A 22,660-nucleotide genomic window follows, 5' to 3' on the forward strand; every position below is an offset into this window, starting at 1 on the left:
CCATTGCTGCACAGACACACCTCTGCATCAGTCTGAAGTCCCACTGACTTCGCTGCGACACCTCATGGGCTAGCCCCTCCTCCCCCAGAGTCCCATTCAAGTCAGGTGGATCCATAGAGGCATAGGGGTCCAGCTGAGTAGATCAGATTCCAGGATCCAGGCGAGAATCTCAGACAATGATTTGGAATTTTTATAGTCAGAAGGTTGCTAGAGCAGTTTGGTTCCCTCTTTGTTGGCATGCTAAGACTTTTTCAATACAACACCTGAATTGGGCAGTAATGAAGAACTACAATCCATCGGCTGTCTCCTTCCAAACAGTCAGCTTTATTAGTGCACTTTATTTTAGTCCATCTCACTTTCTTTTTTTAACTATCTTAACCCACTGGTGGCATTTTCTTCACAGCAGCAAAAGAAAAAGGGCTCAACTTGAGAGTAACAACAAACCTTTTACTTTTTTTAATCTTCAATTTAAGTTTAGCATTTTTATTATTTCTAAGCTACTGCACCATTATTGTATTTACAGAGACTAGACCAATTTCACTCACTCTGGTTTGACACCATTGACTTCGGTGGAGAGGCTCCTGATTCACACCAGTGTGAGTGAAAGGAACCAGCGCTGCAGAGCCCAAACACCATCTCGCTGAGGAAACGGATCTCACTGCAAAAACCCCAAATCATGTTTTTTCAAAATCTGATTACACCATTCATCTAGCTTGTTAGAATATCTGTACTTAGCTGGGCTGCTGCCATATTCAAATGGCATCAGTAATCTCTGTGCTTTACATTAATATAATTGAAGACAGTTACCTTAAAGCTCTTTATTACAGCTGTTAGTCCTCTATAGCCTGAGCCAAAGCTCACTGGAGTCAGTGGGAGTCTTTTTACTGACTTCACTGGGCTTTGGATCAGGCCCTTAAAAATGAGTTATTAAAGGAGATTGTGAGGCCTGATTCTTTCCCCTTGACAGTAGGAGGACAAAACTCCCATTGACTTCAGTGGGAGCAGGATTGGGTTCTTGACTCCCCTTTATGGAAGATGGTGGAATAAGAGAAAAGTACCTTAAAAGATTTCCTTTGGATAAGCTGTGCTCCTGGGACTGCACACCATATATACTGAGGCTCAGCCTTTTTGCAGTCTCTGTTTTTCCTTCAGTGATATTGCATTCTCTTTGTCGAACAGGAGATACTCCGTACTTTTCCTCTAGACACCTCAGTGGCACGGTCCTGTTGATAGGCTGAAAAATAATTGCTCCACTCTGCTTTGATATTGGCCTGCGATTCCCCACATAACATCTCACTAACCCAGGGATGCTGTCGAAACTTTCAAGTTCGAACTGATACTGAACGCGGCAGTAGGCTTCATTGAGTCTGAGGACTGTTCTGTGGATTTTGAAATGTTGAGAGATGTTTTTCCACTGACAGGTAAGAACAAAGTTTCCAGGACTGGAGAGAGAATCCCTAATCAGGAAATCTCCATCTCTCTGAACTAGGCTTTCTGCCACCTTAGAGAGAAAACATACAAAACAAAAAACCCACATTCAGAGTTAGAAGGGGAATACTCAGCCTGGGCTAGTATCACATCACTAGAGTCCTGTTATTTAATCCTAAATGTAGGGCCCAATTCTGGCTGCTCTGTGAGCACAGGTTTAAAACCAGAAAAGACAGGATGAAGTAAAAGCGTGGGGCAGAATGTTGCCCTCTCTAATTCGAGCTCCTTCTAAAATCCAGAGGCCATTCCACAAACTTTCTACAAGAGGAGTCTGTGAGGACCTTCTAGGACAGGGCCAGAGAATGAGGGTCACATGTTTGTGTGCATACTTCCCCAATTTGTCAAAAGAAACTCATCTGCGAAGGGGAATTAATTTACTCAGAATACTGGAGTACATAACACAACTTTTGATATCACACACACACACACACACACACACACAATTTTAGAGGACATTGTTGCAGGCAACCAGAATTTGTCTTTTAGTTATTACTTCCAGTTACTTCAAGAGAGACAAAGAGCTATTCTTAAAATGGGTTTCACATATTCTTCTCTGTTTTGCAGTATGCACATAAAAGCTGAAAAAACCCTGCTTCTTTCTGAACCAAGCTGGTCCTTCCCACTTGACAAACATTAATTTTCAAACCACAGAGCTGCCTGCTTCTGACTGCTCTCCCTGATTTTCAGCATCTGCTGATGGCCCCAGGAAAGCTCATAACTGCAAGAACAGTGTTTGCCAGGTGCATGTTGACGATGAGCCAGCAGGGGGAGCCCGTGATGTTTTTGGTGTAGAAGACCAAAATAAAAAGATAGCGACTCCAAATAACTATTAATTATTATTACTACTATTACTACTAGTATGCTCTTTTATAATTTCAAACTCAAGAAAGATAGAAGATTGGAACATTTTTCAATTCTGGATAATCATACTAATTTAAATTCAGGCCAGCAGCTGAACAACAATTTTTAGAGGACAGAGTGTAGCTCTTGTCTATATCACAGAGGAGTATTCTTACCTTTCCTCATTGGATGATTTTTTTTGTTTGTTAAAGTATAAGAAACAATGGATTTCTTCCCTCAGTCTCATTTCTCACCAAGGCATATTAAGTAAACAATATCAGACACCGCTCTTCTCTCACACTGGAAGGCATTCTGTTTCTATTGAATTGGTGACCTCATGCAGACTGTATGTGACACTCCAGTGTTGACCTGTCTGTGTCTGTATATGAAAGCCCACAGCTTTGTCTGTGAAGGGAAGACCCAGGAGGGACATACCTGCCGAGGAATGCGTCCATGGTACCAAGCATGGCTACGTAAGTCTTCGCTGCTCAACAGCAGCTCTTCCTCTAACTCTTTCTTCAGTTTTTCCGGGGTGTTATCCATAACCTGCCTCTCCTTAGAAAACTGCAATAAAGATTAAAAGGTTTGACTCTGCCAGGGTTAGTGATTAACATTTTATATCACTCAAAACTTTCATCCCATGTGTCACACACTCTGCAATAGCCACTGGAACCCGGGTGCTACCTTTAAAAAGCTGACTTGCCTTTGATCTCTAATCTGTATTTACAAAAACTAGTGTCAGGTGAGAAGGTGCGTAATGACGACACACTGTACTGAGTGCATAATAAATGGCCCATCTGTGCATCAAGAGGTAACATGCACCTACCGAGCCACTTCAATAATTGCATCTGACCAGTAAGAATTCCATGGACGATAAGCAGCAGAGATGGGTCCAAAGCCGCCACCCCAAGACTTTGGAGTTTAATTCAGGTCTGAACTTTGTTCTTTTGCCCCATTCTCAGAGAGAATATCCTAAACTACCAGGGCGGATACAGAGCGCACAATTCAGTATTTACGCTGCATGTGAAATATCTGCCTTATTAAAGGCAATTTTCCCTTCAAACACTTAATTCTAAGTAGAAGTACAGACTCATTGAACCCTGCAACTTCAGGCAATTCTCCTTATTCCTTCTTGAAGAGAGCAAAAATCTTAGTTCCCATTAGGGCACCCCCCTACAATGTGTAAGGTCTTCTGGGGGATTCTTCCACCTCTGTAATATATCAACCATAAGATCTTCTGTGGGATTTCTCCCCCTTTCAGGAAGCACAGGATATTCAAGGGATTGCCATGTCCCTCTATTCCCAAATGATGTACCACTTCCATATGGGGTCCTTAGTCCTTCTCTGGAGAGTGACTAGGGTGACCAGATGCCCCAATAAAATTGGGATTGTTCCGATATTTAACCCTTTGTCCTGCATCCCAATCGATGTATGATCAGGACCCCATTTGTCCCGATATTCAAATAAGGAGGTGAGCGGGAGGGGTGAGTAGGCGAGTGGTGGGAAGGGGAGTGAAGAGGCCAGCGGCGGGGTGAGGAGGCGAGTGGCGAGCCGGGGGTGGGGGGGGAGGAGGCAAGTGGTGAGCCAGCGGCGAGGGGGGGTGTGAGGCGGCCAGCGGCAAGCCAGCGACGGGCGGGAGGGGTGAAGAGGCGAGCGGCGAGCCAGTGGCGGTGGGGGTGAGGAGGCGAGCGGCGAGCCAGTGTGGGGGGGGAGTGAGGAGGCGAGCGGCGAGCCAGGGTGTGTGTGTGTGAGGCGAGCGGGGAGCCAGCGGCAGGTGGGGGGGCTAGCGGGGGAGTGAGGTGGCCAGCAGGGAGCCAGCGGCGGGTTGGGGGGCTAGTGGGGAGCCAGCAGCGGACGGGGGGGCTAGCGGGGGAGTGAGGAGGTAAGTGGCAAGCCAGCAGTGAGCAGGGGTTCTCGGGGCAGGCATGGGGGTTCTGGCAGGGGAGTGAGGAGGTGTTGAGCGGTGGGTGGGGGACTGAAGAGGGACACAGCAAGCCAGTGGCAGGCCAGGGGATGAGGAAGGGTGCAGTGACAGGGGGGGCTGAGCAGGGAGGTGGCGGGACCTGGGGCAGAGTGGGGGCAGAGCCTGGGAGGAGCGGGGCCGGACTGTGGCCGAGGCCGACGGCACCCCAATGTGTCCTGATATTTTATTGTTGTGATCTGGTCACCCTAACTGTGACTTCGGTGATCCATGAAGGCTGTGGCTTCTTCTCCAGAGAAACAATAAAGATACTGTTGTCCAATTTTTCATAAGTTCTCAAAGGGGAGAAGTTCTTTGGACATTCTAACTTTCTCCAAAAGGCGTGTGATTTAAACCCTACATTTGATGTTGCTGAAATTCCTACAAAAAGCCCCAGATGTTCAACTATCAAATATTTTAATGGGATTCAGTTATTTGTGGAAGCCAACATGATGCTTCATTGATCCTGGAGAGAGAAATAGGTTACCTCCAAAATAAAAAAAGCCAGGGCTAAAGTGACACAGAATGTTATGCCCCTGGTAGGAGGTAGGTTACCATGAAACAATAACCACAGAAATTCCCGCCCTCCATGGCCATACCTTTTTGTTTGTTTGTTTGTTTTAAAAAGTTATTTGGATGGGACCCAAGGCCCCCCGAGTCCTTTCCCAGGACATTTTGATTGAATGGTACAGTTTATGCAGTGTTTATAAAAAGACTGGAGAACACTGCTGTTCACCCACTGATCACAGTCTCTCTATGAACACTGTGCTCTCTAGAGTTTCCATCCTTGCATCCTTTCAGCATATAATGGAGAGCAGATGTTGTGTGTTTTGCGCATTCATCAACAAACCTTGGTGCAGTCTGGAATAGACCAAGTTACAACCATTTGTTAGAGAGCATATTGGTGATGGAAAAATGTCAGGCGAGGTGAGCGTTCCACTGCCCACATCATTTAAACAGATTCATTCTAAGATGAATTTTCTTCCTATCTCTTCCAAGGAAAAACTATGTGCCTCTTTAGACAATCAATAGTTGAAGGTTTAGTTTATACAGTTGAGGTCAATGAAGCACTATAGTAGCACTTTACACCCCCAGCCAATTTTGTTTGTCAGCCATGTTACCATGCTGTTTACACAGGTAAACGTGGTTAACAGGGATCCTCGTGTTGTGTAAGAAGGGACAAGTCCTGCTCCTTCTCCAGCAGCCAGGATGCCATTCTGCTTCAGGGATCGGGCAGGATTTGGGGGGTTGGGTGTATATCCTATACAGGGAGCTCCCTGCATAGCAGCATGCAGTGATGGGAGGGCACAGAAGGCCACAGCTTGGGTGCTGAAAGAATCATGCAAATGGCTGCGACAAGGACTCTTGCCATTGAAGTAGAGGAGTCTCCACAAATCAGCTCCCTGATTGCTTTGCAGCCTGTAGGGGAGAGGATTTGTAGTCTCCCCATCCCACACAATACCTCTGTTTGGTGCCTGGCTCAGCTAATTGGGCCAAGCACTCGGTGTAAGATTCCTCCCACATGCACTGCATAATTTAGAAAAACGGGGGCATAGATATAAACAACAGGCCAAGCCATCCCTCCCTGCAGTAAAGCAGAGTAAATTAACATTGCATCGGGGGTGGGGTGGATTGAGCTGTCCTTCCTGCGGCTGTGGAGCACTAACCAAGCCACTTTTGCAGCTGCTACTTCAGCCCTCCACAGCTGTTTCACTCTCCCATGTGGTGCATGTGAGTTTCTGCGCATGAGTGGGTATCCAGAGCCACAGGACTCAGCTCCAGCACCCTCATCACATAGCTGCCCAGTGATCTTTAAATACAAGGGAAAGTGTGAAAGATTAAAAATATTATCCTAAAGTAAATGGGTTAAACTAAATGAGATACAATTATAGCATTTGTATGGACTAAAGAGGTGAACTGTTGCATCTGCATGACAACTTCATGCCAATTATATCTTTGCAGTTACTTAGGGAAGTTAGTGTACAAATTAATTAAGGGAGTTAGCTGCCCAATTCCCATTTTAAGTGGATAGACGTTGGGCACTTAAATTCCCATAGGCACTTTTTAAAATACTAGCCCAAATCAAAATAACTCAGTGCACAAATGTAATTCTAAATATCTTGTATATACATCTACTGTGTTAGATGGAACACATTTATCAGACAGTGTTTCTGTAGTGTACTTGTTCATGGATTGTAGCTCCTAAATGAAGAGTTTTGATGCAATCTATTGCTTCCTGAAAATTTTCTGGATATAAAAAAGCAATAGTTATATTATTAATCAAGAGTCACTCTAGAAAGGAGTGCATTTCAGTGGTAGGTGACGCTATTATTATATAATGGAATATGACTTTGTGACATGCCACAGGACCAATCAGGATGAAAGATGCCAGACCTTCAGCTCAAGAGTGAATTTCATTCATAGTGAACAATGCTGACAACTAACTTTTATCTTACAAATGGAGGCTGCGTTATCTACCACAGCTGTTCCAATCAGGATACAGGAATATATTTAATATAACACAGGAAATAAATAGTGGGTAACTGGATTATTCACTAAATTTAAAATGAAAGTAATGAAACAGTGTGCTCATCAAGTTACTTCTAGCATCATCATAAGAAAAAGATTTCTTGTGAAAGGAATCCAACTTAACCAAATAGTTAAAATTCACGATCAGCCTTTTAAACTCTCAACAAACTGGAACCTAGAATAGACTGTAAACTCTTCAGGGGAGGGACTGAGTTTTCCTATGCATCTGTACAGCACCTACCACAACAGGGGCAGCCTACGGACAGTACTACCACTCGCCCAAATCTATTTATAGAACTATGGTGTTTGTACTTAAAGAGCAGCAGCAAATAAACCATATTTTAGACTCATTTTTCTTAATTTTTTTTTTTTTTTTTTTGTAAATCGAGCAGCTTTTGTCTTAATTTTGGGTCTTGGACAGAGACAAACACTGTCAGCAGTTATCTAATAATAACAAACAATAAAGAGGTTTGAATGGAGCGCTGCTTCTATCATGCATTTGCAGAGAGATGGAGTGGGTGATAAAAGTCTTTTCATCCTCTAAATACGATCCTATTATTCCAACCCGTGTTGTGACATAACTCACTTGGGCAGAGAAACAAGGAAGCCTGCAGCTCAGATTCCTCAGGATCTCCAAGCGGTAACAACAACTCCTTCATATGCAGCCCTGATACTGCAACGAGAACCATGTAGGCAAATCCCTGTGCCTGCACAGAGCCACTTTGACTTCATTAATCCACAGGGCCTGCCCAAGAGATTCCCTCAGTGGTGAATTAGGCTAAGAATCCCAATGGGAACACATGGTCCCAAGCTTTTAATTTTCAGCAAAACATTTCAAATCACCACTGCAATTATTTTACCATTTTTCCAATTAAACTTGCGGCGTTTATCACGTTGTGCGAAGGATTTCCCCTCAAGTCTCATTAAAGCTAGGATCACAACCTGCCATTAATTCCATAGGCTTGTTTCGATACAGTATGTGATTTCACATTTCAAAGGCAAATATAAGCTGTTAGGTGCAATGAAGATTGGAAAATACCAGTGAAATTAAAGAAAATCAAATTCTAAAAGATCCACTCAAGTTTTGCCTGTTTAGGATAAACTATCAAAAGTGACTTGGATTATCATCATATATTATATGTATGAAATTTGACAACCTATTGTTCTGGGAAGTTCCTATTAAAATATACTATTCTCACATCCAAATGAAAATGATTATTTTTATTTGTGCAGATGGGATTCATCCAAAGAGACCTCTTTACTACAGCAGGCCCTAGTTCTAAAACCCTCCATTCAGAATGAATCACATTAGGATAATTTTGAACTGTGCCCATTGCTCTGTAGCAATTTTGGGCAGGTCTGCACTACAGCCTAAAATCAATATAACTTGCGTTGCTCAGGGGTGTGAAAAAGCCTTCCCTTCTACCCCAAGCGAGGCAAGTTTTGTGCTGTTCTATTGACATAGCTTCCGCTTCTCGCCGAGGTGGAATAATTATACCAACGGGAAATCACTCTCCCTCAGCATAGCGCATCTTCACCAGACATGTTACAACTGCGCTGATTTAGTGCTGTAATGTAGTGTAGCTTGCCCTTTGTTTGCAAGCTAAGCTCATAATTGTTGTTTATCCTGTAGACTAAAGGGGCAGATTTCACTCTCCCCTACATCAGTGTAAATCTGGAGCAACTCCGTTAAAGTCAATGGAGCCACATCAGTTTAATACCAGAATGAGGAGGAGGAGAAGAGTCAGGCCCACTATGTTACATACATCAAAGCTTATGTTGTTTCTACTTTGAAGGCTTATCTCAATTCTAATGTGAAGCAATAAACCAAATCTAGTTTCTATCTGAGTCTGAGAGACAGGTACTATATAGTCAGAGGATGGGTAGAACAAATTGAATAATCTTAATTTGCACTAAAAATGGATAGGAAGTAATGATAATAATAATAAACCCTAACCTAACCCAAACTGGCTGGAATTATGAAGACACAAATGGTTTTCTTTATAAGATTATGTTGGAAACTGTTCAAGATCTTTACTGCACAAAATCTCCAGATGCACTTTTGGTTACCCAGGGGATTCACTGTCATCTCTCTGTGTATCCCGTTGGTAAAGTATTATTTACTCAAAGCCCATCTAAGGACTACTACAGTTGTTTCTGTAGGTCTCAACTTTCCTGTTAAAAGGTAACCCAAAACTCTGATGAGGTTTTTATCAGACCATTTGCTAATGTCTTCTGCTCATGCAGCTTCCCTTATGTCCTTCATCCTCATGATAGTATTTCAATTATTTCCTACTGCTATGGGCACAGTTTAGCTAGCAGACATTTAAATTAGTCCCAAGAGGCAGCCTTGGTATTTCTGATTCTTCTTGCTTTGAAAGGAAAAAACTCAACTTTTGAGAGGGCAGCAAAGCAATCAGACAGCAATATTATGATTAGAGATCAATGAATCAATTAGGGAAAAAAGGGGGAGTCACCTGAACCAGGAATTGAACCAACCCCACACCTTGCCCAAGGTTCTAATAAATTCAGCTACATATCCCTCAAACCCATCTTCTCCCCAAACCCCACAGGCCTCCTGCCCTTGATTAAATCCATCCTGAAGTCTTTGCTAGCCTAGTTGCAATCTTCAGATCTCACAAGTTCTTGCACTTCCTTAGAATAGATGAGGGGAGGAGGGAGGTATGCTCTGGCTTCAGATACGGGGAAAACCCAGAATTCACATGATTTGAACAGAGCAGCTGTCCAGAGTGCTAGACTGAAGACACCCAAAGGAATAGCAGTGCAGGTGAAGGAGATGTTGGGGATTTGGGAAGTGAGGGAGACCAAGACAGGAGAGGATAGGAGATGAAACAGAGGAGAAGTATTGAGGAAAAGAAAGGGAAAATTCATGAGGTCTGGAAAAGCTTCCAAAATGTAGGGAGTGAGTGGGGCTCATCTGAATCCAACCCCAGCTTTCTGAGGTTGCTCCTCTCTCATAATAATAGGAGAAGATTTGGCCTAGATAAGATGACAAGAAAAACCTCAATATTTGCTGTAAAACTTGTGGCCTCTGTTTAAAATGTACACTTACTGCAGTAAGTTTAACCCTGCCCTCTTCTGACATTTGATTGAGAGTACCTGGGACTGCATGTATAAAGATATTAAAAGGTATTGGATACAACAAAACATACTTTACAATTCCCTAGCCCCAAAACTACTAAACAAGACAGACTTGCATCAAGTATTTCACATGTATAGGTGTAATCACCTGCAAAAAATATCCCCAAAGGGATGCTATTTGGGATTGGACTCATTAACTTTACTATTTGAAAGCATTCTGTTTGGTCCTTATTCTCTTCTGCCCAGTGGTTTTATTGCACTTTGCAGATAGCCTGTAATACTGCAAGCATGCAAAACCCAGACTAATTTCAAACACTACTTTGGGGGAAGTGGAGGTATCAGAGACTCTCTTGCTAAAAGGTACATCTTGAACCACAGCACTAACTTCTCTGCATAGATTTCCCCTAATTCCTCAGAAAAATGGAAAGTGTTTGTGGGACTAAGATGGTGTGTGACAGATATTGCAACCACATGCAACATCTTTAGGGACAATAGTATATTAAGTGTGTGAATGGTTTATGTATCACTGTAGGCCAGGAATTGTATCCAGGGAGAGGGATGCCACAACTCCTCCATGAACTAAGAATAGTGGGGGGTGATTAAGGTGAATCACTCCGGGACTGTAAACACCTCTAGAGAGGTACCAACCCCTGGGGAGGCTTGTATATATTAGTTCAAACTGGATTTTCCAGCGACCAACAGATAAAGAAAGATCTTTTGGCATAAAAAGGCTGCGTTTAAACAGACCCAGTGCCTTCTTTCTGATCCAGCAAATGAACAGGACTTTCTGTGCTAGGGCCCCAACCCCTGCGAAGGATCTGGCCTACTAGAGCCTCATAATACTGATGCACACGTGTTCTTTTATTGTCTTTAATGTTTTCTCTGTAATACTTTTACTGAGGAATAAATGTGCTTGTTTAGAAGAAGCTGTGTGTTAACTGGTAGCTACTGTTCATAGCCCTTGAAGGGAAAGCAAAGCACAGGTGCTGGCCTTTAGGTAGCCTGGCTTGCTGGGGATATTGCAGTGTAAGACAGGGAGCTGTGCAGCCTTAAAATCCCCAGTCAGAAGGGACTGGGACAACGGTCCTTAGCCAGAGATAGGTGATGGCTGGACACCTGAGACCTGACTGGGCATTCCTGGACAAGGTGAAACTTTTAAGTAAATGAATACAATGGCAGCAGTTACAAGAGGGGCATATCTTGACTATAGCACATAGCCCATGTTATTAGGTCAGGTACTGGGGAAATCCAGAGGAGGAAAGAAATTCTCCCTAAAGTAGCGTTCCATGGCTGATACTGCAGACTCAGGGCTTCAACACACCCTGCAGCTCCTGCACTCCCCAGTCATGGAGGAGAATGGCAGGTGGCTACCCATTTCCATACTTCACAGAAGGTGTGGACCCCTGCATAATCTCCCTGAAACCCATCCTCCTGGCACAGTGGAATCACACCAGTTCTAATGAGATCAGAGCCCTCTACATGTAGGGGTGTGGGAGACAGAATTTGGCTCAAAAAAGGGAGATATAAAACTGTTTGAAAGTGAATAACGTAACTAGGCAGGGCCAAGCCCAACTGCCATCTTGTTCAGGAGAAAGTTTTGAAGTTAGACTGATTTAACTCTCCCTTTGAGATGTCTCTATTTGATTCACTCTCTACATTTGAGATGGCCAATATGTAGATCTTAAACTGAGCCAAGTGAACTCTAGAATTAACCAGAGACCTGAACTAAGCCAGACAGAGTAGAATGACATTTTATGGAAAATCCAAATGGGCACTGGCTGAAGAACCTTGTAACTTTGGTGTCAGCTGGGAACTTTTGGAGGAACAACCGGTGAAAGGTATCAGTAATCAGACAAACTTCAATATCATCTCACTGCCTTTTTTGAAATTCAAGTAAGTCACACAAGCTGAACGTCCACCAGAAGGCAAGGAGCGTGGGGCCTTTCTGCCATTTATGGAGATGTTCCTGAATGGAAGATCCACCTGACCATTGATCTGGTTTATGCCCAACAAGCATATAATACAATATCACAGGGTTCAGTCCAGTGCTCACTGAAGCCAACAGAAAGAATCTCATTGGCTCCAGTGGGCTTTGGGTCAGGCCTATGTTGTACAACCCTTAACTCCAGTAAGGAAAATAATACCCGCCCCACAACCCAACTGTAAATATAACTTAATCCTTAATTCCTGAAATGACATCATTCACAGACCAGGGTATATGGTTCACCTTTAGATAATGGAGCGTAAAGCTCTGAATTCTAAAGTTCCTGTTCAGCTGTTGAATGGTACTTGCTCAGGCAAAATTCCCCTTGATTGCAATGGGGATTTTTGCCTGAGTACATCTTAAGGACTGCAAGATTTGGTCCAATGTGCTTATGCAAATATATGTGAGAAATGCTTATATCCAATCTATTACTAAGAAGCCAAATGCTGATGTATGAACTCAAGCAAAGTTCCCACTTCAGCAAATGGGAATATGTTGAAGCAAGGACAGAGTAAAAAGTAAGCATAAAATTTAGGAGTTAGAGCAAAGAAGGAAAATTGTGGTAACAAAGGCACAAAGTAGCCTTGGGTAGTTCTCAAACATAAAGAGAATCCTTTACCTCTTTTCAATTTACGTTAAGGAAATAATGTCTATTTTAGCAACACAGTCTGTGGAACATCTACACCCACTGTAGTCATGCCTGGAAAAAAGCTGGGGTAGCAGAGATATCAGTTACATGTGTGTTAGCAGGCATGTGGGAGTTGAAACCCTATGAATTATGTAAAAGTGGCATGAGAACTCAGAGAGAGGAGCTTTCCCCTTGAAAGATGTTAGGATATGCAGACAGATCCAGAAGGAAAGAAGATCTTTTCAAACAGGATTTTTTTTAAAATCAGGCTTGATACCAAGGGTGCAAAACAAACCTCATGCAGATCCAGAAGCAAGTCAATGGGGAACCAAAGTTCAGAGAGTTATGTGAAATTTCACAGTATCTTGGTAAGTTATTTCTTCCCAGCCCAGCCTCTCCAACAACAACAAATGTTATGCCAAAAAACAAATATCCAAAAGCTGGGCTGTGGTGACTTGCTAGCTCATGGTAGCAGACGGAATATTCTTCATGTGAATGCTGAAACTGGATATGTGAAGCCCAAAGATACCAGTGAATCAGATTTAGATTGTCACATAGTGAAGAAATATTAGTTAAAAATCACCATCTATAAAAAGCCATTGCAAATGCCATCTTTCTCTAGGATGAACTTGCACGAGTGGCCTCTTATAAAAGGCTGCCTGCCTGGGTTACATTCATAACATTAGGACATTACTGGGTGATGTGGTAGCTCTACATACTGGAAGTTTCAAAACCTGGCAGCCATGAGAACTTGAATGGCTTTCCCCTTTTGAACAGCTTCAGATGAGGGTGACTCATCAACTGTATAATTAGGATGTTACAAACAAATAAAATACTTGAACAGGTTCTCCCCTTCCAGTCGTAAAGAACATATTAACTGAATAGAAGTTGCAACATGTTCAGGGCTAAGATGTCTGTTTACCATTTTTACCATGGTTGCATCTGAATTTCCAGATTCTGAATCCCAAAAATGACAGATCGAACTTTTAAAAGGAACCATTTTCACTGGCTTGAAGCTCACATAATAAATGAGCACAGTTTAGGGGGAAGTAGCAGTGCCTCTGCCCATTTCTACCGACAGCTGCCAATCAGACTGCTCTTTTCTGTAATTTGCAGTAAACATTTGAACTAGCTGTTGATCCTCATTCTTACTTACTGTTAGTAATTGAACAGGGGTGCACTTATTAAAACACACACACGCACACCATCATCACGGTATAGCGTTATTAGGCTACAGAGTTTCTGAACTAAACATTACGTTGGACTTTACACTCCAGTAACTAAAATACCACTTTAGCTGCTGTATTTCAGATTTGCAAGAGTCACAAAGGTAGGTATAATGCATTATCAGTGCTCAGACCCTGTACATTTCACTACAGTGCATGCTGGGACATATATCAGTGTCCATGTGCTAGGCCATATTCTGCTCTCAGTTACAGTTCAAGTCAGTGCAGTTACTGTGGATTTACCTCAGTATAACAGAACAGAATTTGGTCCTGTGTGTCAAATGCATCCCTGGTATAACTCTACCGATGTCAGTGGATTTATTCAGGATGAACTTTTCATCGGTAACTGCACATAGCTGATCCCTAACAAAATCAAGGATAAATCTCATCTAAATATAATCTATTTCCATTGAAGTCAATGGGTTTACACTGGTGTGAGAGAACAACTAGCCCTGAGTTCTTATCAATGCTGGCACCAAAATGCATTGGCATGCTGGAGAAAAGAGGCTTTCAGCTCCCCATCTTGGATCCCATGTTCTCTTGCCCCCTACCCATTTCCATGTCTGACTATTTTCCCCTCAGCAAGGGTGACCCATTTCCAAAATGTAGGCCCTTCTTAAAATAGCAGTTCATTGGATTTAATTAAAGATAAATCAGCAGTGCCTTCTGGAACACATGTATTGAAATCTATTTTAAATGCTGGAAATCTCTTTAAATAGAACCTTATTTTTGAAAGAGACCAGCTGTAATTTGTTTCTGCATAAAAGGCTTTATTCTTTTCCCATACAGCAAACACTATTAATGTTTCAGTTTCTCCAGAGACTATATGGATTAGACCAAATGGAAAATTACCATGACAACACCAGTGTTATTTTAGATATTAGAAATTCATGCCAAGTCAAACAAAGGGCATGGACGAGAATGATCGTTTTAATTCAGTTCTGACAGCAAATAATAAACCCCAACTTCATTTTGAAAAAGTTGTAGAGCAACAGAATTACAGTGAGAACCTTTAAAATCCCAATTAAAATTAAAAGCAATAAAGTTAACAGGACAGAGTCTCCTTTCTTTGACACTGGTGACTACTTCAATGTGGTTGCATCAGTGAAAAAGGAGAAGAGAATCTACAGTGGGGTCAAATTTTCAAAAGTGCCAAAGTGATTCAGGAGCCCAAATCCCCAACTGTCAGAGAGACCGTCTTTAGGACCTGACGAGCATAAGTCTCACTGAAAGTCACTTTTGAAAATAGGACTAGGCTCCTTAATCACTTTGGCACTTCTGAAAATGTGACTCCTAATATTTTGAAAACGGAGATGAAATAATTCAGGACGATATAGGATTTTGTCCTGACAACCATATATAGTGAATGAAAGGTGAAGAAAAACTAAATCACCAGTGCACAAAACAAGCCTGCACTCTACTGAATGCAGTTAGCTTGGTCTGGTGGGGCATCATGCACCTATCACTCTCTAGCACTGTCAGCAGCATTAACAGGCTTGGGAGAGAGAGAGAGCCCACCTTCCTCAGCGAGGTAGCGGTTTGATGCACTGCTGGGCATCTGATGGAGTTGAAGTAAATGGGGAAGAGGCCCCAATCATGCAGCTACATTCCAGGCTTGTGCAACAATCTGTAGCATGGGTTTTTGTTTTCAAACAAAAATCAGGAACTAAGTCTGGGTTCTAGGATTCATTTAAACACAAACTAGTAATTACAGGAAGCCATCTTAAATAATCTTAATGTCTGCATTAATTACACTATACAGGGCTGCATTGTGTCTAGGTAGTGAAGGCATCTCCACCAGTGAGGACACTGTCTTATTCTAATCACAATGACAATACCTGTTTATGCCAATAGATGCTCATCTCTGAAGGCCTCAGTGCATCTTCTTCACACAAACAAGCTGCCATGTGGGCTCCCATATCTACAAACTAACCCCACGAGAGCAGCACAAATGGAGAGCCTGTTTATGTGGTTTGGCCCTTATGGTTTTTATTAGGGATGGGGCTGAACAGTAAAACTGATCCAAAGCCCTTTGGGGAGACTTCGATCACAATTGATTGTGGCTCATATGGAATGTGTCCCACTCAATGTCTGTAAAGCACTTGGCACTTTTAGGATATTATATAATCTCACATTTTAAATCTACAATAAAATCGGAATTGCCTGTAGGGTTTTAAAATAATACTACAATAAAAGAAAAACTAATGACCTTGACCTAAGACAAGTGTATGAGATGCTGCCACGGAAAAGAAGTACCTGTTCATTATAGCATTTTGGCTCCTTTGGACCAATTCCAAGGCTTAACTAAAGCACTTCTGAACACTATTACCTGAACAGAAAGCAAAGACTCTGAACACAGTGGTGTAAATTTTCAAATTTAGGTGCTTAAATTTAGGCACCTAAATCTATATTTAGGCATCTAAATCAAAGAGGCCTGATTTACAAGGTACTGAGACCTTGAAGCCATAGGTGCTGGAGCTAGGGCCCGCAACCCCTGGCTTGAAGGGGATTCCATCATATACAGGGTTTACAGTTTGGTTCAATGGCTCTCAGCACCCCCACTATACAAATTGTTCCAGCGCCCCTGCTTGAAGTTACTATTTAATTCCATGGGATCTGCTGGTGCTCAGTATCTCAAACTCAGGACACTTTGATTTAGGTGCCTAAATATGGATTTGTGCATTCAACTTCAGGCAAGCAAGTTTGAACATTTTTAAGCCTCTCCTTCAGCCGAGAGTACACTATCAAAAGGTACTTCCATTATAGGACCATCACACAATGTATCTAAATGTCATTTTAAAACAAGCACTGTTGAATATCAACTAGTATGCAGTATAGTTACTGTTATTGCAGAAGGGCACCTACCTTAACTCCAATAATGGATTTACGGTGATAAAAACAGCAAAGAGCTGTTATGAGAGTTTGAAAAACATTACAATCCTTAGGCATTTTCAAATCCTCTGTCCTGTGGACCCTTTGGATTAAAAGTAAATGGTCACCACCAGCAACTTTCAGGAGTTACTCGTGAGCTCTTTTGCATTGACCTCGGCCTGCCAGGGCTCATACACTCCCCCTCACTCACACATCAATCTGGGACTGTTTCCTCAGCTAATGCTGATACTATCAGTTCAGTGGCTTCTGGCAGACTAGCTTGCAGCCTGCCATGTAGAGAGTGCCAGAATCCTCATGTGATCTATCACACTCACCAATGAAATTCTAACCCTCTGAGAAAGTGCCTCTATTTGGGTATCCCCTTGGATCAGACTTGCAGAGTACAAATTATTAAACCACAAGCTCAAGGCAGACTCTTCTCAGCAACGTACAACACCTGAGTCACTCACTGCACTCCTAAAGGTTTGATTGCTCACTCCTGCTGTCTCTGTTCAGTCACAAAGTATCTACATGTTTCATAAATAATTCTGTTCAGCACCCAAGTAATAAGGAGAGAGAGGGAGAGGGAGAGTGGTTGCCTAGGGCTTGTATGACTCTGTTACTCTTCATAATCAAACAAGATGTTATATCCTTAGAGTGTAGATAACCAAGGAAAATGTCAAATCTGTTTATTTTTAATTAGGAAGCTTCAGGCAGCCAGTCACAGGAAAACAATTGGGAGAAGCCAATTACATCAGCACAGCCATTATTAGTGATATAGCTAATGCAACCTTTTGGAGTTTAATTAAGACCATCAATGAACAGCCAGAGCCTGGTGCAGGCTCCACGTAACTGGACAAGCTGTTAGAAAGGAGAACACATGTGTAAGTTTGAAAACTCTTCAGCGTGGAAATAAAGTTAAACCTAGTCCTCACAGAAAAGGAAGCAGTCATATTTACATACATGCTGTGGCCGTTAAAGTACACCGCTACCTCAATATAGCGCCACCTGATAAAACACGAATTTGGATATAACGCAGTAAAGCAGTGCTCCGGGGGGGCGGGGCTGCGCACTCTGGTGGATCAAAGCAAGTTCAATATAACACGGTTTCACCTATAACGCGGTAAGATTTTTTGGCTCCCAAGGACAACGTTATATCGAGGTAGAGGTGTATTCCCTTTCATCTGTTTCTTTTAATCTCTTCTTGTATTGTGGAAAAAAAATAAATAAAGCATTGTTGATTGGCTCTCTCAACACAGTCATATTTCCTCTTCTCCTACTCTTTTCCTTTCCAATGTATTAGTCCTAGATTATGCTCATAACAAAGAAAAAAAAGCAGCACTTAAAACTTTCCTCAAAAATATGCCGTCATAAATTGATTGGTTTGTATATGTATCACTGCCCTCTAGTGGATGGAAACAAAACTGGTCAACAATATGTCTTAGTCCCTGTATAATTAGGAACTAACAGAGACTCTTCTTTAACTCAAGTGTTAGGGATCTGTGCCTTTGGAGGAAAGACTGGATTTCTATACAGCTTCATTACTGTGACAGTCTGAATGGCTATGATATGCAACACAGCAATAGCTGTGAGATTCCTACATGATCACAGAATTGTTACAGTATTTTAAGAAGTTAAAATCTATAGTACCAGTGGAGAGGAAAATATTAGGAAATGAAGGGTGAACGAAGGAAATGGCTGTAGGCAAAAAGCTGGATTTACCGTAATTTAAAAAATAACTAACGTCCACAACATAAATAGCTTCTGGAACTCACTACCACAGAATACTATGGAGGCAAATAGTTTAGCAAGATTCAAAACAGGATTGGACATTTTTATTTATGACAACATCTGCAGATGATTAATTTTAGTCATTTAATTTTAGATGGATTTTTTTCAGCCAGTAGTTACTGAAACAGATTCACTGATGCTTGTTCCAGAAGCAGTTCAGTGGGAGGTGGTTTTCATGCAAAGCTCCTTTCCACACTGTTTGCCTGATAAGATCAACTACAAACACACATACTAAAATAAAGAAGGAGGGGTAGTCGTGTTAGTCTGTATCCACAAAAACAACGAGGTGTCTGGTGGCGCCTTAGTCTTTAAGGTGCCACCAGACATCTATTTGGGCATAAGCTTTCATGGGTAAAAAACCCACTTCTTCAGATGCACTCCATGCATCTGAAGAAGTGGGTTTTTTTACCCACAAAAGCTCATGCCCAAATAAATCTGTTAGTCTTTAAGGTGACACTGGACTTCTAGTTAAAATAAAGAAAAAGCTCTATTGTCCAGTGGGTGCCTTCCTGCTCCTGACCAGGGTATGAGTGAGACAGCTCTCAGAAACTCATGTGCAGAAACACTGGCTACTGGCCTGTAAACTCACAAAGTGTCAAAAAAAGCCATGGTACCAAAATGTGACCACGTCTTATGGATACAAAGCACACCAAGGTTCACTTCTCTTAGTATTTTAAATGGAAATGAATTACAAAACACTGCAATTTATAGGTCTGAATCTGCAACCCATATTTGTGCGAGTATCTCCTTGGGAGTCAATAGGCCAAACTCTGATTCTGTCTCATTTGAGTTTTTCCAGATTTACACCACTGCAACAGAGCAAAATTGGCCCAAGGTATATGCATGTATATGGATCAATCACAGAAGGATGCCAGACCAAAGTTTACTTGTGCAACAGGGGCCTGATCCACTGCCCACTTAAGTCAATGGAAAAAACCCTAAAGACTTCAGTGGGTGTTGAATCAGGTCACCGCTCTCTGAGAAGTCCCTCACCTCAGAGCTCTACAACCTATCAAAGTTTTCAGTTATTACTTTCTTAGTGAATGGAAGCCTGCTGCCCCTCGCAACAGTACATCCACTCCAAACATCTGTGAAATGTTGGAAGTAGCTGACCATGGAGATAGATAAAGTTTAAGGGCCTGATCCTTTACTTGAGGTGGTGTGTGTGGTGTGTATGAGAGTCCCCAATGAACTTACAGGTGCTCATCTGCATGTCTCAGTGTGGAACTGGGCCCTAAAGTGGCAATTACCCATCTTGGGAATTCAGAGTGTGTGATTTCAAACCATCTAGTTCTTTCAAGACTGGCACTCTCTGTTCCAGTATTTATTTTAATGTGCGATGACTGAACTCTAGAAACCACAGATTTGAAATGCAGACAAATAAACCTGTATATTATACTGACTGGGTCTCCTTGGCGCTGGTGTGTATGCTGCAGCTCTTCACTGGGGAACAAACAGAGACAGTCAAGTCAGTGCTGACTCTCACAGCTTTGCTTTCACCATCCTCTTCCTCCCTGTAGTAAAGACACTGTGCAAACCTACCACCCCATGGTTTCAGTCTGGTAGGGAATGAGGCTACTATCACTTCAGAAGAGCTGTCCAAATAACTTTCATTTTAACCATAGACAGTGGACATCTAGTCATCACAGTGCACGCAAAATTCTGCTAGTTCAGAAGCACTGAGTTCAGCAGCCGACAGGAAAGTGCTGGGTGGGAGGCCAAAAGGCTTCTAATAATAAATAAATAATAATAATAGAGCACCATATTCTGCCCTTCCATGGTATATTTCCATCCAAGAAAGCCAAAGCATCTTTCAGATATTAAATTTAACCTTGCAATACCGCTGTGAGACAGGTATTATGGGTACAGATGGACAAAGTCAGTCACCTGGGGCCAGAAATTCAGAAGAATTCAAATCCCATTTAGATATCTAAATAAAGGCTGTACTTTCAAAAGATCTGCACCTAGAATCTCTCGTTCTGATACTTATGGCCAGACTTTCCAAAACCCTGCAGCATCCTTACACTGTCAACTTTGCTGAAAACCTGGTTCATTGTTTTAGTGCCTAAATGGGAGTTCAGCCTTTTAAATAATCTGGCTCAGATTATGGACGCTGAGCTCCTTTGAATGTCTGTGTGGCCCACAAGAGCTCCAATGATTTGTCCAAATCCGACAGCATGCCAGGGCAGAACCAGGAGTGCAGTGCAGGCTTCCTGATTCCCACTACTCTGCTTTCACCAGTAAACAGCACTGTCTCCCTTTTTTGGCTGACCGCAGTAGCCACTCCAAATCAATGGGTATGTATGATCAAGTTTTTAATTCAGATACAAATTCTGACTAATTCCTTCATGTAAGAAACTACAGCACAGTCTATCACCAAGAAAACATGACCGGTTGTGAAGAGGTTCAAATCATGTCATCTTTAGGACTGGTTCTAAATTCACCCTCTCAGATACCTAGATAGATTAGATACAAAAAGCACAGAGTTACCAGTCTGTGTGGACATGGGGCTTTTAAATATATGGGAATGGGTGTGTGTGTGAATTCTGATCCCACCCTCCCAGGGTGAGCAGGGCTGGCTGAGAGAGGGACTCTCTAAGAAACTCCTTCTCAAAACTGCACCTTCAGCTGGGCCCTGCATCTCCTCTCACACCAGCTACAGACATTCGAAACATCTATGGAGGATTCAGACAGAAACGGGCATTGGGAAAGATCCAGACATTGTCTTGGAGTTTGGCTTTTTTCATGGTCAGGTCTAATTTAGCACACATTATTCCGTGACCATGGAAACAAGGGCATTTCAAGCCACCTACGGTAAACAGCTATTCAGTTAGTTGCTAAAAGCTAGAGAAGTTTAATAATGCTGACTTCTTAAGAGAAGGGAGTGAAGGCTTAGGACAGCAGAGAGGGGTAGAGTGCGTCTGATGTGGGTATTTTGTAAATGGCTACTACAGTATCTAGGCCCAGTGACTAGAGTGTAGTCCAGACATCCAGCTATAAACAGGGATGATTACTGACCCTGCACTATGTATATGTATTCCCATGCCCACAGCCATTTTACACATACACTCATGTCTTAAATGACAAACTAATAGTTTTGTAAACTTCACTTGGAGCTTGTCTACATGGGGAAATTTACTGAGCTAATTATTGCAATATAATCATACAGCTGTAGTTTTACTGGTATAACTCTCTGCGTGTATACTTATTCTGGAATACAAGTGTCTTTTTCCAGTTTAGCTTATGCAACTTTGAAAAATTTCCTCATGTAGACAAGCCTTTAAGGCTTAGAGAACGATTGTGCCAGCTCTGCTCACGATCAGTGATATCTTGCCGTTCACTGATTTCCATGGGGCTCTATGGAGTGAGGCACTGCTCAACATGAGAGGTGGTGGCAGAATCGGGCCCTTAACGAAGAGCAGCAATGGCCAAGTTCTGCCCCGATATATATTATTGCCTTGAATGGGGTTTAACAAGCTGTAAGTCAGAATTTGGCCGTAGATTCCAAATTTGACCCAGACCAAGTTCAATCTCTTTCGGGTTTTCAAAGACAAACCGAAAATCACAACCAGAGATGGGAACAAGGACAGGAAAAGTATGAGATTTCTCTTACATGGTTTCCTTCCAAATCTTCTGAACAAGACCTGGTTGCCATTCTTTCCTTCTCCTCTATAAAAATAGAGGGGTTGGTCCTATGCCTCCAATAGATCCCCAATGGGCCAAACCTCCTGACTTGAATGGGTATTCACAGATATAATTGGATGTGATTTGGCCCAATATGTTTTGATGTGGAGGTGTGTGTTTCTCTTTGGAAAGGCTTGTGAAGCAGCAGATATAACAAAGCTAAATTATTGCATCCACAATCTGAGATGAACAGCATGGCACAAATCACAAATAATAACTGGCAACTCATTCCTTCCTGTCTGTGACAGTAAAGGAAAGAATCTATTCAGAAGTGACTACTCACAGTGGGTGAGTGCCAGAAATAATGATCCTGGCCCTCAAGAAAAATAATACTGTCCAATTTAATATGACAACTGCTGGCATCCTTTACAAAAACAGCAGTGTAATTGTCAGGAAATAAAGACTTCTTTCTTTAGATAATGAATACTGCATCGTTATACTGAATTAATCCTAGCCAAAAAGCATATAAAAATGGGATATTTGTATTTATCAAGGTTTAATGCCAGCCTTGCATTGCTCTGTTCGTGTCTGTGAGAGAGAGAGCATGCACATATGCA

The 22,660-nt window shown here is 42.2% G+C and overlaps 1 protein-coding gene across 5 annotated transcripts in view; it reads right to left on the minus strand.

The window, feature by feature from the left end:
- The window catches only part of BCAR3 (BCAR3 adaptor protein, NSP family member), a 123,705-nt gene that overhangs the window by 15,852 nt on the left and 85,193 nt on the right, over positions 1 to 22,660 (minus strand). For 4 of the 5 annotated variants that reach the window (XM_045028859.1, XM_045028860.1, XM_045028862.1 and 1 more), the window contains 2 exons: positions 2,764 to 2,892; positions 1,059 to 1,501 (listed from right to left, as the gene is read on the minus strand). In XM_045028859.1, the coding sequence (XP_044884794.1) occupies positions 1,059 to 1,501; positions 2,764 to 2,892 (572 nt within the window). Of the gene's footprint in view, positions 1 to 1,058; positions 1,502 to 2,763; positions 2,893 to 16,622; positions 16,722 to 22,660 lie in introns of those variants that run through there. The other variant, XM_045028864.1, reaches the window with a different exon arrangement.

This window comes from Mauremys mutica, chromosome 8, assembly GCF_020497125.1.
Source record: "Mauremys mutica isolate MM-2020 ecotype Southern chromosome 8, ASM2049712v1, whole genome shotgun sequence".
Classification (NCBI taxonomy): Eukaryota; Metazoa; Chordata; order Testudines; family Geoemydidae; genus Mauremys; species Mauremys mutica.